Source organism: Myxocyprinus asiaticus, chromosome 42, assembly GCF_019703515.2.
Source record: "Myxocyprinus asiaticus isolate MX2 ecotype Aquarium Trade chromosome 42, UBuf_Myxa_2, whole genome shotgun sequence".
NCBI lineage: Eukaryota > Metazoa > Chordata > Actinopteri > Cypriniformes > Catostomidae > Myxocyprinus > Myxocyprinus asiaticus.
Window position 1 is genome coordinate 3,805,286 of NC_059385.1, and position 17,355 is coordinate 3,822,640.

The 17,355-nt window shown below is 36.1% G+C and overlaps 1 protein-coding gene across 8 annotated transcripts in view; it reads right to left on the reverse strand.

The window, feature by feature from the left end:
- The window catches only part of LOC127432571 (cAMP-specific 3',5'-cyclic phosphodiesterase 4D), a 255,863-nt gene that overhangs the window by 32,660 nt on the left and 205,848 nt on the right, over nucleotides 1-17,355 (reverse strand). For all 8 annotated transcript variants that reach the window (XM_051683815.1, XM_051683814.1, XM_051683822.1 and 5 more), the window contains 3 exons: nucleotides 9,372-9,408; nucleotides 7,584-7,660; nucleotides 7,331-7,380 (listed from right to left, as the gene is read on the reverse strand). In XM_051683815.1, coding sequence (XP_051539775.1) covers nucleotides 7,331-7,380; nucleotides 7,584-7,660; nucleotides 9,372-9,408 — 164 coding nt within the window. The remainder of the gene's footprint in view (nucleotides 1-7,330; nucleotides 7,381-7,583; nucleotides 7,661-9,371; nucleotides 9,409-17,355) is intronic.

Below are 17,355 nucleotides of genomic sequence, written 5' to 3' on the forward strand. Positions count from 1 at the left end.
CCTGGGCCCCAGCTAGTCAAATACTATCATGATTAAGACTATGAGTCAAATTACTTGAGAGGAGAGCGGCACCTTCCTGGAGGGATGGAGTCCGTCTCTCTTTAGCAGATCAGGTCTACCCCAAAAACTCTTCCAACTGTCTATAAATCCTATGCTATTCTTCGGACACCACTCAGACATCCAGCCGTTCAGTGACACTAATCTACTGTAAACCTCGTCACCACGATGAGCAGGGAGGGGGCCAGAGCACATTACAGTGTCTGACATCATTTTTGCAAGTTCATACTCCTTTTTAACATTATCTCTAGTGATGTCCGACTGGCAAAGCCGGACATCGTTAGTGCCAACATGAATAACAATTTTAGAAAATCTACATTTAGCATTAGCCAGCACTTGTAAATTTGATCTGATGTCAGACGCTCGAGCCCCGGAAATGCATTTAACTATGGTGGCTGGAGTATCTATTTCCACGTTCCTTAAAATAGAATCACCTATGACCAAGGCTCTTTCAAAATGATTCTCAGTGGGTGCATCACTGAGTGGGGAGAATCGATTGGAAACCCTAACAGGAACGGGAGAGTGGTGTCGCTTTGCTGAGCGAGTATGCCGCCGAGACGTCAGCTGTGGGGGCTCTAGAGCCAGAACCAATGTGTGTGTGTTGCTTGCTGTACTACCCGCATCCGAAACAGTATCTACCAGCTTCTCTTTCTCACTGACTTCCACTAGGGTTCGGATGCGTGTCTCTAACTCATTAACCTTCTCCATCAGCCTGACTATTTCCTTACATTTATCACATGTAAATGCCTCACTGCTGACAGTAGAAGCTATAGTAAATGTGTGGAATGCAATGCAGGAAGAAATAACATGAGCGGATGCAATGACTTACCGCAATTGTTTGTTGTTGTTGTTGTTATGGTTGTTCTTGAGCGGCGCGGGTTTGAGATCGATGTGGTTTGATTTTGTTCCTGATCAGCAGAGGTTTGAGCTTGATACAATAATCCATGTAAAACACAGAGGAGAAAACAAATGCATGCGGTCGAGACGCAAGATGTAGACAAGCGGGAAAAAAGAAAGTAAAAAAGAGAGAAACCGGGTGCGCGGGGTAAAATACACAGTTGAAACAGTAGAAAAGCGGGAAAAAATGATGCATGCGGTAAAATGGTAAAGGATAAAATGATGACCGTATAAGAAGAATAAGCAATGCTAAGCAGACTAGCAACCTACAAACACAGCTAATTAAATTAAACTAATTAAAACAGTATAAACTCTTTCACTATACCAGGTTTATAAATGATTAAGTTATTTATAATTTCTGCTAAATAGTTATTCATCTATACATTCAAATTTAAATTTCACTTAGTTTAAAAAAAAAAAAAAAAAAAAAGGAAAATAGAACAGTTTTAAATATCAACCTCATTTCAGTTGTTTATCACATAAAAACAGTTATCGGTTATCATAATATTTGGATGTCTGATTTCACTTCAAGCATGTGATTTCACTTACTGTAAACTGTATTTTTGTATTAACAACATATACACAAAAACATTTATACAGTATGATATATGTGGCATACTGTACATGTATTAGTGTGTCTCTAAAGAAAAACAGCTCTAATTAAACATTAAGAGAGCCAGACATCACAAAAACAGCAAATAAGCAAATCAACAAAAGTCTGATTCGCATCAGATTTGGGGAAGATGAGAGGTTGCTTTACTCATGACAGGCAGATTGCTTGAGACAGCAACTGCTCGGTCACGTCCCAGAATGTTCCTGATTCCTGATGTTCCATTGTTTACTTTAGTAGCACACCATTCCAGTGCAGACAAAAGAAATACACCCATTAATTCACTGCGATGCATTTGAGGATTACGTGACAGTTAATCTACGTAGATTACTATTGAAAATAGTAATTAATCCTCGTTATGGGACTGATGCATTCCCGGATTCGTTCAGGGCCAGATTTCAATTTTTGATTGTAATCCTGGATTATAACAGGCCAGTTTTAAACCCCTAACATGCGTCATTGGATGTGCATATGTTCACACAGCACAGGTGACTTCCTTATAACAAACAATAACCTTAAGTGCGCTGACAAAATGAATTGTTGTGATGTCAATAGTGTGTATTGCATTAGAAGGGCTAAAGTTACACAACAAGAAAATCATTCATCAAGGCATGCTTGCAGGTGACACAATCACAACATGCACATCAGCGGTCATGGGATATTGGTGCTATTGTTACAGGGCAACCTTTTGAGTAACACGCCAGGTGAATTTGACATCCAGCTCTGCGCTGGTCATAGTATTTGCTCAGTCTCTGACTCAGAGCATGCTACACGTATGAGGTCACCAGAGGCTTTGTCCATCATAATGTTAGTGACGAAAACATAGTCCCATAAGACATATACACAAATGAGAGTCTCAGTATGTGAAAACAAGAATGATAGATAGAAAATAGACAGAGAGAAAAAACAAGACAACAAGTAGGATTTGGAGCTGAGATCTTTGAATTTGAATCAATTTTGGATAGACCAAGTCCTAATTTACTTTAATTATATGAAAAGGGCAGCCAGAATAACTTCTGAAATTTTCCTTTTATGTGTTCCACAGAAGAAAGGAGGTCATACGGGTTTAGAACGACGAGTAAATAATGAGTTAAAAACCTTTTATGCTTAAATTAGTTTTGTAGACAAAAATTTGACAATTTCTCTACAAAACTATGAAAAGAGCAGCCAGGATATTCTTCTAAAATTCTCCTTTTGTGTTACATGGAAGAAAGAAAGTCATAAAGGGTTGGAACGACATAAGAGTGAGTAAATAATGACTTAAAATATTTTGATCAAAAGATTTATGCTTAAATGCTTAAAATTAGTTTTGAATGCAAATAAAAATTGTGCCTACTTCTTTAGAAAACTAACATTTTAATTTAAAATGGAATCATTAAGGAACTGAAATTGGAACCAGAATCAAGCAATTTAAACCTTCAAATTCCCAGTACAGAGACAGATGAAAGGCTTAAGAAGGGAAAAGGATGTATAACTGAGGAAAATAATCGCATCATATGTGGCATTCTCTCCTTCCCAAGCCCCCATTTCCTTTGCCCTTGTCTCAAAGACTGTCCAATCACTCGGAGGAGATTTCAAGAGCAGGGGTCCACTGTCCTTGCTGACAACATCTCTTCTGACGTCAATGGCATTCTTCTCGTGTTCAGTGCGACACCAGAGGCCAGCCCCTCGAAGCTGCTGTGACTGAGAGCAGGGCAGGGCCAAAGCCAAACACTGGAGTGGACTCCACAAGAGAGGAACACCAGAGAGAGAGCAAACACACTATCTGACTGCACGTTACATGCATGCAGAGAGAACATACAACGAGATACATTTATTAGATACAGGAATACAAAGAGTACAAAGACCCTGGGTAAATCTCAGAGAGAAATTTAAGAAAAATCCAATGATATTTCACCCCAAGTCAGGGCTAGTTGTCACACTTTTTATTCCAGTGAATATTTCTCAGGGTAGGTTTACAGTATTTTTTAAGTCAATATAATATAATATAATACAAACAATTGCACAATTGGACTTTTTACTCTAAATTTTATCGTTAATGAGATACAGCCCTAGTGACAATTCCCAGTTTTCTCTATAAGAAATGATATTGTTTTGCTTTTCTTTTTTTCTTCTTTCTTTTCTTTTTTTGCATTGTGACATTATTTTCATGGCAAATAAGTCCCTACCCTCATTATCAATAGCCTAAAACAAAAACAGACATTTGTACAAATGTAAGAACACATCATGGAAGTATGAACACATTTTTATTTTAAGTAATCAGAGTTTCATGGGAAAATGAGCTTAATTATCTTGAAAATAATGTCTTATTAATTATTAATATTTACTAATATTTTTATGACATTTTAGTGTAATCAAATGTTGTTCACATTTCAATAATGCAAAAAAGGATAAATTATTAAAATTCAAATGTACATTTGTAAAGTAAAATTCTAGTAAATATACATCATGAACTTATTATTATTATCATTATTATTATTAATTTTAATAAATCATTATATGTGGACATGGTGATATGTGAATGTCTTATATTAATGAGAATTTGTGAGAAAAATGTGCTTAAGTATCATGCAAATAACATCACATATCTTAATGTATCAAAATCTTCATCGTAATTAAACAGGCTTCATTGTTGTAACACAAAATATAATTTCTTATTTTACACTTTTGATTTTTCAAGTAAAATATAACACTGAAATTTTTTTAGATGTTTTTGCCTCTTAGAAGTAACATTTTCAATTAACAATGGGCAAAAACACAGTAAACCATGTAAACACCAGGTACAGTATGCTATCATTTACTTGTTACCACATCAACCATTGGTTCCAAAATGTCCAAACCATATATTGCTTCCAAAAAATCCTAATTTGTGCTAAATTCACATGTAGACCAATGAAAAGCACATATCTGTGCTCGTGAGTGGTGTTTCTCTAGTAAAAGGTGGACCCAAACAGATCATCAACAACACAACCAGGTCAAACTTGTGCAATGCACTTGAGATAAATCACTCAAAGCCACCACCTGGCAGTGTTAGATGCCAAGCGGCTTTTGAAAAAAAACGTAATGTCACCCCTCAGTAGGTCAGCCGCCCCTGAAATACACAAGACCTCGCCAGTAATACAGAGGAAGCAGCCATGGGAAACAGAACCCTTGGGCTGACGCAAACACCTGCAGAAATGGAGGCATCAACTAGATGCCACATATGGGCAGAAGTGCTCGAGTTATAACGAGGTAATTCTCATGAGACTCTATCTCCATCATTCTGAGATTGCACAAACCTCACATGCTTATGCCATCCACCATCAGGTTGCCAGGCAACCGCAGTCAAATCATCAGAAACCAATAGGCAAGACCTCTTGGTTTTAATCAGTGAATATATGCTGTCAGAGCATATACACGTATGTACACTATCAGTCAAAAAATCTGAACACACTTGACTGGATTTATGATTTTCATGGTCTAAAAACTGTGGATGTTAATCAATTGAATTTTTTTTTATTGAAATACTTACATGATGTGCCAATTAATCGCATATATATATATATATATATATATATATATATATATATATATATATATATATTTTACACTGTATATATAAACATTAGCTGAGAAAGGCCCTCAAATAACAATAACTCAATATATAATGATGAAATAAAATATAATTATATTTAAATAATTATACATAGAATACCTATTATAAATAGAATAATTTAGATAATTTAAATGCATTATTATTGTGGCATTGATAAGACAAAAAAAAAAAAAAGTGTCTTTAGAACACAATATATTGTTTATTTCCATATTACTGACACAAGCCTATCATTGGCCTACAGTCCGCAGCAATCCATTTTGCAATTACATTCCTCAATCTGTCCAAAATAGATTTATTATAAGGGCTTTTCTAAGGACATGTTATTGTACACCTGTGTCTGATGGACACTTTTAGAGCGTATCACTTTGGCTGCTCTGCATCATAAACATAGTGTTTTTAGGCCGCTGTGCCAAGTTATGTTCTGTACAGCTGCACGTTGCCAATACAGCTGGAGTTTTGCTTACTACCCCCTTCTGAAAACAGGTACTTCAAGCTTGAGTAGGAATATTCCTTATTTTGGTCCGGGGACGACTAATTGCGTAAATATTTTTAACACGTTATTTTTTTATATAATAAATCACACTGAATTAACGTGTTAAATTGTAAGCCCTCCTAAAAACCTTTACAAATATAAATATTATATTTCAAGTCATGTTGGCTCATACAAAACGCATCAGTACTATTTTTCTTAAGTTTAACTCCTAACCCAAACCCTAAACCTAAACCATGATTTTAACAGGAAAATAACATTTGTGCAAAACAGAAAAAATAAAACAGCGGGTTTGGAGCGAGACGAGAGAAGTGTATTACAGGTTATTGAAATACATCCGTCAATAATAAGTAAATATGGAATGAGTAACCAAATTTGTTCGCAGACATTTCCTTTATTTAATAAAGTGCTAGAAAGGAGGCTAGCTAAAGTTTGATGCCTGTATTGTATCAATTTAAAATTCTGTTTGTTGATTGGTTGGTCTCTATGTGAATAAAAGTAATCCCTTTTCATGCAAGCCAAGTAGACAATTCAATTTCGCCATCACGTACGAATTATTATGAGTTTCCCAGAGTATGCAGAGTTGTAATCTAGACAAAGGGTGGCAACTTTGAAGAAGCTAAAATATAAGATAGATTTAATTTCTGAGACTACACAATTCCCAAACTTTCCTTTTTATTTTTTCATAGTTTTGAAGCCTTTACTATTAATATAAAATGTGGGAAACAGCAATAATAAAGAACAAGTAGGTGTGTCCAAACTTTTAACTGGTACTGTATGTTTAGATAGTTTGCATATTAGGCTTTGTGCATCAATAGACATTTGAGAGAGGGACAAGAGATAGCGGGTGTAATGATTGACAAGCTCATTTTGCAAGCCACAGTAAGATGTTGGCACATGCTCTTGTGTGCCAGAAGCATGTCTCTGGCTGAGCATGAAAGCGAGATGCCATGTGTATGCGAAAAACATGTCATATTGGTGGGACACCAGCTGTGACACTTCTATTAATAATATCTTTGCACAATTCTTAAGATAAGGGTGAAAGTTTCATAAGTCTCAAAGCCGTTATGGGTTGTATTTACTTCATTTAAAAAAATGTAAACATAAAACTAATGGCTATAGAGATAACTTTACTGTAAGGTTGGAACCGAGAAGTGCAAAAATGAAAGGCGGTCTGTCGCTCTCTAGAGGCGAACTGCTGCTATAACAGGTTAGTTCAAGACCACCACATCAAATACAAACCATTGGAAAGAAAAATCATAAATGAGATCTCTTTAATATCTCAACTGTTTCTCCAAGACAGCAATGAGATTAAAAGGAGACTTTTGCTTAAATCTCCTGCTTCTCACATTTTACCCCTGAGAAAAAGACCCAGGTAATCTCACAAAGATCAGAAGAGATCTCAACATTGTCTCAAACTGTGCTCAGATTTGCCAAGATATCAAAGTTAAAGGTTTAAAGATGAACTCAAACATTACTCATCAATTTTACTGGAAATCATTTGTAAAGCAAGACAGTAAAACAACAGATCACGATAACAGAGTAAAAGATCCAGTACTGACATTAGTTACGTTTATAAGTTTAAAGTTCGAGCTATTTAACATAACAGGATTAAAACAATATAAAAAGCAATAGGGTAAATCCTGGAAATGTTCATATGTTTAGCAAAAAATCATCTCACCTGTGAAGGAGGCCTTCATGAGAGGTGGTTGATTACACATGGGCGATCGCCTGCCAACAATTCATAATAAAAAGCAGAAAGTGTTGTACATTTTAGTCATAATATTCGTAACGCATTTCAGTTTTACACATACGTTTTTTTGTTTGTTTTTTAAGTATGATCTGAGCTAGGATTTTCCTCTTCTACTCTTTTCATACGTCAACTGTGGTTCATCACACTTGTAAAACTGAAGTTTTGACGTAACCGGACTCACTTGTTGGACGTTCGATCTTGCTGAAGGTTCGTTAACGCGGCAAAGTTATTCCGTACTGTCCTCAAACTAGCCAGCACCTTCAAAAGCAGAGTAAAAAGTCAGATGTCAAAACAATTGTATTATATGTATGTTTTGGTATTCTACACATAACATTTTACCTTGTGCACAGTATTTGAGTTAAAGGGATAGTTCATCCAAAAATGTAAATTCTCTCATCATTCCAAAAATCACATAAAGGAAACATAAAAGTATTCTATACGACTCCAGTGGTTTAATCCATATCTTCAGAAGCGTTGTAAAATGTGGGTGAGAAACAGAATAATATTTAAGTCCTTTTTTACTCTAAATCTCCACTTTAACATTCACTATCAGAAGTGAACGAGAAACTAAACAGGCACTACATGTGACTTTCAGATGTAAAAGTGAAAGCGGAGATTTAGAGTAAATAATTTACTTCATTTTGATCTGTTGTGTCTCACCCACGCCTATTATATCGCTTCTGAAGATATGGATTTAACCACTGTTAAAGTGGTTCACCACTTTGATGTTTTCTTTATGTGATTTTTGGAGCTACAAAGGTCTGATCACCATTCACTTGCATTGTATGGACCTGCAGAGCTGAGATATTCTGGGACAGCATGAGGGTGAGTAAATGATGAGAGAATTTTCATTTTTGGGTGAACTATCTCTTTAAGAAAATTTGGCAAAGTGATCTTTTGTGGAATTTCCATTCAATTCTGAGGCATTAAACACAAATGAACAGCTAAAATACTGTGCTAAAAAGTAATAATAATTCAGTAACAATTCAGTTCTCGCTGACTAAACAGGTTTTAATGTCAACATGAAATTGATATTGACCCCATTTACTTTTTTTATACTCCACATTCCTGGCCTTATTGTGAACAATTCATTGGTGCATGTTTAGTAATTTAACAAATTACTTGAATCTTACTTGAACAACTTGAATCTAATCCCATCCTAGAAAATTCTACATATTTGTTTCACTTAAAAATATGTCACATTATGGAATTAAAGGGATAGTTCACCCAAAAATGAAAATTCTCTCATCATTTACTCACCCTCATGCCATCACAGATGTGTATGACTTTCTTTCTACTGCAGAACATAAAGATTTTTTTGAAGAAAATCTCAGCTCTGTTGGTCATCACAATGCACGTGAATGGTGACCAGAACTCAGAAGTATGTAAAGGCAGCACAAAAGTAATCCATAAATCTCCAGTGGTTAAATCTATATCTTCTGAAGCTATTTGATAAATGTGGGTGAGAAGCAGATCAATATTTATGTCCTTTTTCACTGTAAATCTCCACTTTCACTTTCACTTTCAGCCACCTACTGATCAAAGGAGATTTATAGTAAAAAAGGACAGAAATATTGGGCTGTTTCTCACCCACACCTATCATATTGCTTCTGAAAATATGGATTTAAACAATGGAGCCTTATGGATTACTCTTATGCTGCCTTTATGTGCTTTTTAGACCTTCTGAGTTCTGGTCACCATTCACTTGCATTGTGAAAAACAACAGAGCTGAGATATTTTTCTAAAAATCTTTGTTTGTGTTCAGCAGAAGAAAGAAAGTAATACACAACTGGGACAGCATGAGGATGAGTAAATGAGAGAATTTTCATTTTTGGGTGAACTATCCCTTTAAAATGCATTGCGAACAGTGTTTCATGTTTCATGTTGACATTATATCACTGTAGAAAGGCCTGATAGTTTAATCAGTGGGTCAGATGTATCACCCTGAACTGCTTCTCGGGTCACTGACCTGTGCAAAAGGTGTAACGATGAAGTCATCGCCATGACTGGAAGAGAAAGAACAAAGACAGGAAGTGAGAAGTGTGACATACAAACAACGCAACATGTTAATATGCCAAAGAAAACAATTAGTTTCTCAGTGCACGATACGTATGTTTATAATGTTGCATGCATTTGTCAAAACAAACGAACCATATCATCAAGAAAGTGGAGATATTATTTTTATCATAAATAGATATGGAACACCAAAGTTGAATCCATCTAGAGGAATAAGATATGGTTTGTTTGTGTGACAAGAGACAACAAGGCAGGGACACGCTTGCGTTAATGCTTTCAATGCTAGTGAATGTTATCTAGAGTACCGGTGTCTGGAGAGAAAGACGACAGTATTACTGAATAAGACAAGATAGTCTTTCAGATATCACCATTGCCAACACAGTTAATTATCATCAGCCGTATTGCATTGTATTTTATGCTGTAGATTAGAAGAAGAGTTCACACCCCAAAAAACATGAAAAGTGTCTGTTGTTCTACTGACTATCATTTAGGATATTGAATTCCATGAAACCATGACACAACAATAACAATTATGATAAAAATGATGTAGAAAATATAAAGAATATACAAATATAATGTGACTAAAACTGATTGGATAGCTTTGTGAGTTAAAAAAACAAAAGTGTCACATGACCAAACATCAACTTTTCTAGAAGAGCTGGTACGAGGACATTGAGGTGTTGTGGTTATCTTTGGCAAATAGAGAGCTTTCTACAGTACCTAAACAGCATTTTTGGGAATCATAAGCATGTTCTGATTGTGAATGCTACTAAAATGCTGCTGATTGGCTACTTAAATCACGTATTGTTTGAGTGTTTGTCTTGCTTGTCACAGGTAGCCATTTGCAAATCTCTCTGTGACTGGCATTACAAAAATGCTGTCTAGGTATTCACAGTTCACAGAATATGCACTGTCCTGATCTGACGGGGAAATCTGGTGTGAAATAACCACAAAACCTTTACGATTTTATTCCACTTCCTGGTAAAGGTCCTAATGAACTCCTCAGTAAGTGTAGTAGTGTCAATGCTGAGGCGCAGTGGGCCGCACACATGCTCACGACACATTAAAATTGGTACTCGTGGGAATGCAGGTTCAAGTCCAACCTCACTTTCTCATCCGTTTCCCAACTCTCTCACAGTCCTTTTCTGTGTCTTTGCACTCTCCTTTCCATCCAAGGCACAAAATGCCCTAAAACTGTTCCATGTGGGAAATGTTTTGAACAACAAGCATGCCACTTTATGCATAAAGGTGCGTTCACGTTAACAGCGATTAAATCACTGGAGGTCGACAAGTCGCTGAACTGTTGAGTCATACTTCAGGCTTATCACCTCAGGTTTCCCCACACCTTTTGATTAATGAATTTCCATGACTTTTCAATGAGTCATTCGTGATTACTAGAAAATATTGGAAGTATTTAAAAAAATAATTTAAAAGAGATTAAAGAGCAATCTCTAAATGTGTAAATTTAAGAACTAAGCATAACTAAATAAAAATATATTCACACATCAATTTATGACTTATTGACTTTATAATATGATTTAATTTCCATGACTTTTCCAGGACCTTGAAATCACAATTTGATAGTTCCAGGTAGTTTGATTTTGTCTGCGCTAATCTCTCATTTGAATAAATGGCAATGTTTTGCCCACTTAGACAGGAAGAGCAATCTAACTGTAATGTAAAGCGATCAATCACAGTTGATTTTGTCCTTACATGTTGTTTAGGGGTGGGGTTATCTCTAAGTTCACTAAGTGAAAGTAGAATATAAAGTTCTGCTCATTAATATCTACATTACTCTTTGATATCACTAACCTGGCAAACTTTGGGAAATCCAGTGTTAATTTCATCCTGAAAACCGCTCGTTCTAATAACCCGGAATCTTGTGAACACGACTGTTTCCAGGCGGACTGATAAAAAGTCCTGTGTGCTTTTACTCACGAAAGTTCCTTCAAACCACCAAATCAGATTAGGATTTTCTAACTTGACAAAGTGTTTCCCAATATTATGTGCAACATGCATCAGACAGTTAGTGGGCATTGCATCAGAGTGAACGCCCCTCAAAACAGACAAAATGTTCTATTACTGCTCTGCCTTTATACTGTATATTTAAGGCTCACTTGCATGTTTAAAATGCAATCAGTGATGAGCTTGTGGTGGGCAGGGCAGGCATGCATGCACATGCAATTGACAAACGTGCTCTTAGTTGCTGGGAAAGGGGCAAGGGTGAGGTTACAGTAGGCGGGGGGGGGGGGGGGTTGCAAGAAGCAGGCAAATATGTTTGGGGGGGTGCTTTTGTTATACACAAACAGGAAAAGATCTCCAGAACACCACAAAACACAACATACCCTCTCCGTCTGTCATCTGGCTGGCTGAAAAAACGTCCGATTTCACGCACGGCCCGTGTCCGTTTCAGCACGTGGGTGTCGCTTACGCTCCTGCGGTTTAACATGATGCCGTGTGTCTTTACATCCATGTGTGTGCACATGTGTGTGCACGTACTGTATGCACGGTGGGATCGCTCAACACTACATTTCCACACTTCGTCGGCAAGGAAAAAGGTCATCGACAGGCGAGTATAGTCTATCACATGATCCCGTCCGACTGCAGCAGCACGGAATGTGACGCAAAAAGAGCGTGCTAAACATAGCACAAGGCCACGACTTCAACAAGTGCAGCAACTTGCTGCTGTTTCACAACTGACAATCACAACATTACCACAGATTGTGAGTTTTTTTTTTCATCAACAGATCATAAGTTTTTTTTTCAGACTTTTTTTTTCATCATAAGTTTTATTTTCAGACTTCAAAGATTTCCTTGCTCAGTATTTTAGTCTTGTTTTCCAGTAAAGATATCTATTAATCCTATCTAAAAACAAGACACATTTACTTGAAAAGCAAAATGACGTGAGATTTTTAGTCTTGTTTTTGGAGAAATCTAACAAAATTTAATCAGGTTTTTAATTAAAACAAGAAAACCTTATTTGCCAAAGGTGTAGAAAAGTACTTCTTAATGTATACAACTTTAAATTTGAAAATTGTTTTCAATATGTTGCAATTAACATTAAGTGCTGTAAAAGTATTGTCCGTTGCTAGCTCATGTTAACTAATGTTAACACAACCTTATTGTAAATTGTCACTGAATGTTTGGATATTATGTACACTGCAAAAAAATTAAATAAAATAAATAAATATATATATATATATATATATATATATATATATATATATATATATATATATATATATATATATATATTCTTACTGAGTATTTTTGTTTTATTTTCTGGTAAAAATATCTAAATATTTTTAAAACAAAAACTTACATGAGAAGCATGATGACAAAAGATTAAGCCTTTAAATTTAGTAGAGTTTATACTTAAAGAAAAACAATTTGCCAGTGGGGTAAAATAAACTTGTTTTCATGTTGAATTAAGTGTCTTTTTCTTACCCCATTGGCAAATAGTTTTTTCTTGTTATAAGCATAATTGTTACTAAATTTAGTTAGATTCCCCTGAAAACAAGACAAAATATTTTGTTATTTTGCTTCTCAAGTAATTGTTTAAGAATGTAAGAATATTAAGTATACTAAAATATTAAGTATGATTATTTATTTATTTTTTGTTATTGCAGTGCAGACTTGAGTCAGACACACAAAAATCGGATTAATGAATAATTTAGTGCAGTTTCGTACTCTTAATTAGGGTGGGAACATAAATGTAGATGAGGTGGCATCAATTTTCACGCTATTCTTTAATAATAAATAATGAAAGAGGCCAGGTCAGGTGTGTGAACTTCAGTTGAACCTCACCTGGCATCTGTGCGAGTGTGTGTGTGTGTGTGTGTGTGTGTGTGTGTGTGTGTGTCTTAAGTCAGATGCTGACTCTGTTTCTAGAGAAAAGAGAACTAACTATTTGCAAATTGATCCATTTATCAGCACTCTGTCCAGTATGCTGAGACTGCCAGACCTTTCACAGGAGCTAAAAGGAGAGGCAGTGGGCAGCTTATCATCAGCCATACATTCAGCTGTCTTTCAGTAAAGTGTGTACTTCCAACTCAAAAGGCACTCTTTCAACATACATTTGGGCCAGAAATCTATGCACGTATGAAAAGGCATTTCAAGCACACTGTACCGTTGTACATACCTCAGTACTCAGGGGGGCGATGAAGTTTTCTTCAAATGTCTGTGCCATTAATTGGAGGTTTTATTATTCAGATAGCTTGCTGTATATACTGTATGTGACGTATTTCACCCGAAACAAAAATCTGACCGTAGAAGACATAGTGACCCTTGCAAAAATGCTGAGAATGCAATGATGTGTGACGAATGCTTGTGTAGAAGCATATGCATTCACTTACTTGAGTAGAGTGTGTTTTGCACCTTAGCGATGTTAAGTTTGTGAATTAATCATACATGATTGAATCATACACAATTAAATCAAAACAAAACACGTTTCACTACAAAAGCAAAGACAAAATGCTGTGCGGGTATTTCTGGGAATCAACAAGTATGCTTATATGTACAACAATTAGCTGATAACTACCAAAAAAGCTTGTTAAAATAATTTTATTTAAATTAGATTTTAAACCGGCGGATTATTTTCGGCTTTTGAATTCAAAACGTAAACAGGCATGCACACAACTAGGGCCGAAACGATTAGCCGACGTTATCGACAATGTCGACAAAAAACATTTTCTACAAATTTTTTTGTTGTCGAATAGTCGTTTGATCTCATTCAACATAACATAAGATCACATTAAACTCTAACAATAATGTGAGAGAGCAGCTCGTGCACGACCGAGGAGAGGAAGAATTACACAGCTCACAGTCCATATGCACTCTAAACTTTCCAAACAGCTTCAGGTGAAATTATACAAAAATACTAAATAAGTAAATACAGAAGCACTCTCGTTGTGGAATAAGTGGAGCCGGAGCTCTTTAAAGGAAACACCCTGGCATTACATCTTTAATGCAGTTATATTTAATGCGTTATATCTTTATTAAAGTTCAAATAATACAGAAGCAGATCATGTAAATAACTACAAACTCTGAAACTGCCATTTCTCTGTGCGGTCAGCGCTTCTTCTATGAGTTGTGTGAATGTCCTGATCTAAGGGGGAGAGATTGAAACTGCACTCGGCTGATGTACACTCTGTCACGGGACGCTCGTCCCTCAAGCACGCACGCTTAATACAGCTAGATTATAACGTGATGGCTCGTGACTTATTGAATCATAATATACTGTATGTCACTGTCCATTTCTTATCATGAAGAAAACTGGCAATACGCAGCTTTATTAATAAGAGAGTTTTTTTGTTGTTTTTTTTTTTGTGAGTTAAAGATGGATTGAAGTGATCAGAAAGGTGAGAGACGGTAGTCTTCACCCCATTATACACGGCAACAAAATACGTTTATGATTTGTTTTTCTTTTGGCTTGTTTTCCAATATAAATATCTAAAACTCTTTTAAAACACCGTACATTTACTTTAGCAGCTATACTGCAGAAGAAAAAATTGTTATCTAAGAACGTTGAATATAATATTAAAAATACAAATATTTTAAAATATCTAAAAATCCTTTAAAAAGATGCATTCACTTGAGAAGCAGCATATAAGATATTTAGACTTGCTTTTAGAGAACAGTCCTTGAATTAAAGTATATTTTGTCTTTACTGCACTCACAGAAGTATAACCAAGTGAAAAAATGGTTGGTGGCGGAACGTTGTTATGGACCATGCGTGACACGGATGGGTTAAGCCGTTGTGCACCGTCTCCAAGATACGAGAGGGGTCCGGTTTGGGGTGGCAAAGCTAATTTTTAGGGTGGCAACTGCCACCCCTGTGCCACCCTTCTGGCCCCGCCTGCAAATACAGTTTAACAGAAGGTAGGAGTTTAAATGCTGAAGAGGTTCTTTTTTTAACTTGACACAGCATGTAAAAACACAGCGCTCCTGCACGAGACGCTGAATAAACAACAAAGCGGTGAAACAATCAAATACATTTGTCTAGCGCATGTTTAAAAAGAAATAAACAAATGGTAAACCTGATGTTGCAAAACGCTAACACCATGTTAACATAGAACTGTCTATTGAAGCGTTTTTTCCCCCCTCGTTTTACTTTTTATTGAACATTTGAGAATACGAACCGACTAAAACTTTCTAATTATTTATTTTTTTATTTTATACACATCAGTTTAAAATGGAATGCTGTTTTTTTTTAACAGCCAGGAATGTTCTTTGCAATAATTTAACACAGTGCTGTATGGTTACACTGTATGTGTATTCATTGCGTGAAACAATGTCAATTTAAAAATCTGATGACTTTAATATTAAAATTTAATTTGAATATCGATAGTATTTAAGTTAAAAATTTGAATTTAGTTTCTCAGCCCAGTTGACAGCCCTAGTAAAAATGCCTGGAAAGGTGTTTACATGCAATGCGAAATTGCAGTAATGGGCAAAAATATATGTGTGCTGATCAGTCTTTGCTTCAACCGTTTATGACCTCACCCAGATAAAAGAAAGCTGTTTAAGGCATTTGCATGACCCTACATATTGTCAGCTTATTAAGTGTAATCAGTGTAAGATTGTGCATGTAAACATGCTCCGTGAATCTGTTTCTAGAACATGTTCATTGTCGTGAACTGCCTTAACCAACTGATTTGCACAAATGAATCAAACATGCCATTGTTAATCACTACAGTATACTGCAAACAGATTCATAGGCTAATGAACTAAGTAAAAACTCCAAGAGCAGTTGTGGTGGAGATAATATCAGGAACTGACATGAGATTTCCTGCCATTTCGGGTTGCGAATGGATTATCTAAAAAGGAATGAAAGGAAAACGTGCGTCCGCTGCCCTCCCTAGAGACTCTACATAATGTATGAGCAGGTGCAAGGTTACACAGAGAAACTCTCGGAGCTTGCAAAGATCAGACCAGAGAGAGGAAGTGCAATGATCTGACAATTTACTGCAATACCATCCATCACCGCTCCATTTGCCACTGATGCTTGACCGTTTGATCTATTTGATGCTTTTGGTCATTTATTATGTTATTCGTGATTGTTTGATCATCTTAATAAAGTTTGTTACTATAGTTCAGAATAAGACTTCAATCTAAACCTTTGATAAGAATATGATACTGTGGTGAGCAGGGCATGGCCGAGCAGCATCTAGGCAGAGTGAGGCCGGGGAGATGAGTGGTGAATGAGTTCCACCTGTGTGCCACACCGGTCTCGCATTCCAGCGAGGAGCGGCAGGAGTATTTAAGGAGAAGAGACATGGAGCTGTGTGTGTGTCTGTGTTGGTGATGTAATGCTAAAAAGCAATATGTGTTGGTACTGCTGAAAAGCATGATTTTGTATGTGTACACTGAAAAGTGTTGTGATTAAGAAATTTATGTTGGAGTGTTCGCCCGGTCCCCGCTTCATCCATCCATAGAAAGGCAGAGAGGTCTGCCACAGATACTAACATTTTATTCCTAACATTGCTGCAATATGTACAGTATAGTATGCATACTGTGCAGTATATAGTATGCATACTGTGCAGTATATAGTATGCATACTGTGAGATTTTTATGCAAAATTACTCAGCTTAGTGATTAATAAGTAATAAGCTAGTATTCCATTCCTAACATTTATTTATTTATTTTTTTTTTTGTGGTAAATTTCTGCATTTGACATAAAAGGTTTGTAAAATATCTCACTCAAATGTCAAGCATGACATTTTGTGCATGTTGCTTATTACATCAATCTATTAAGGGACATTACATTATGCAACACAACAGAACATATGCATTCACAGTGGATGGAGAAAATGATAATAATAGTCACGTGCGCACCTCTAAACTACTATTTATTAGTATCACATGCATTGCAGGATCATGGCAAAGACGGAGACTGACAAACGCATACAAACACACACACACACATCCAAGACACG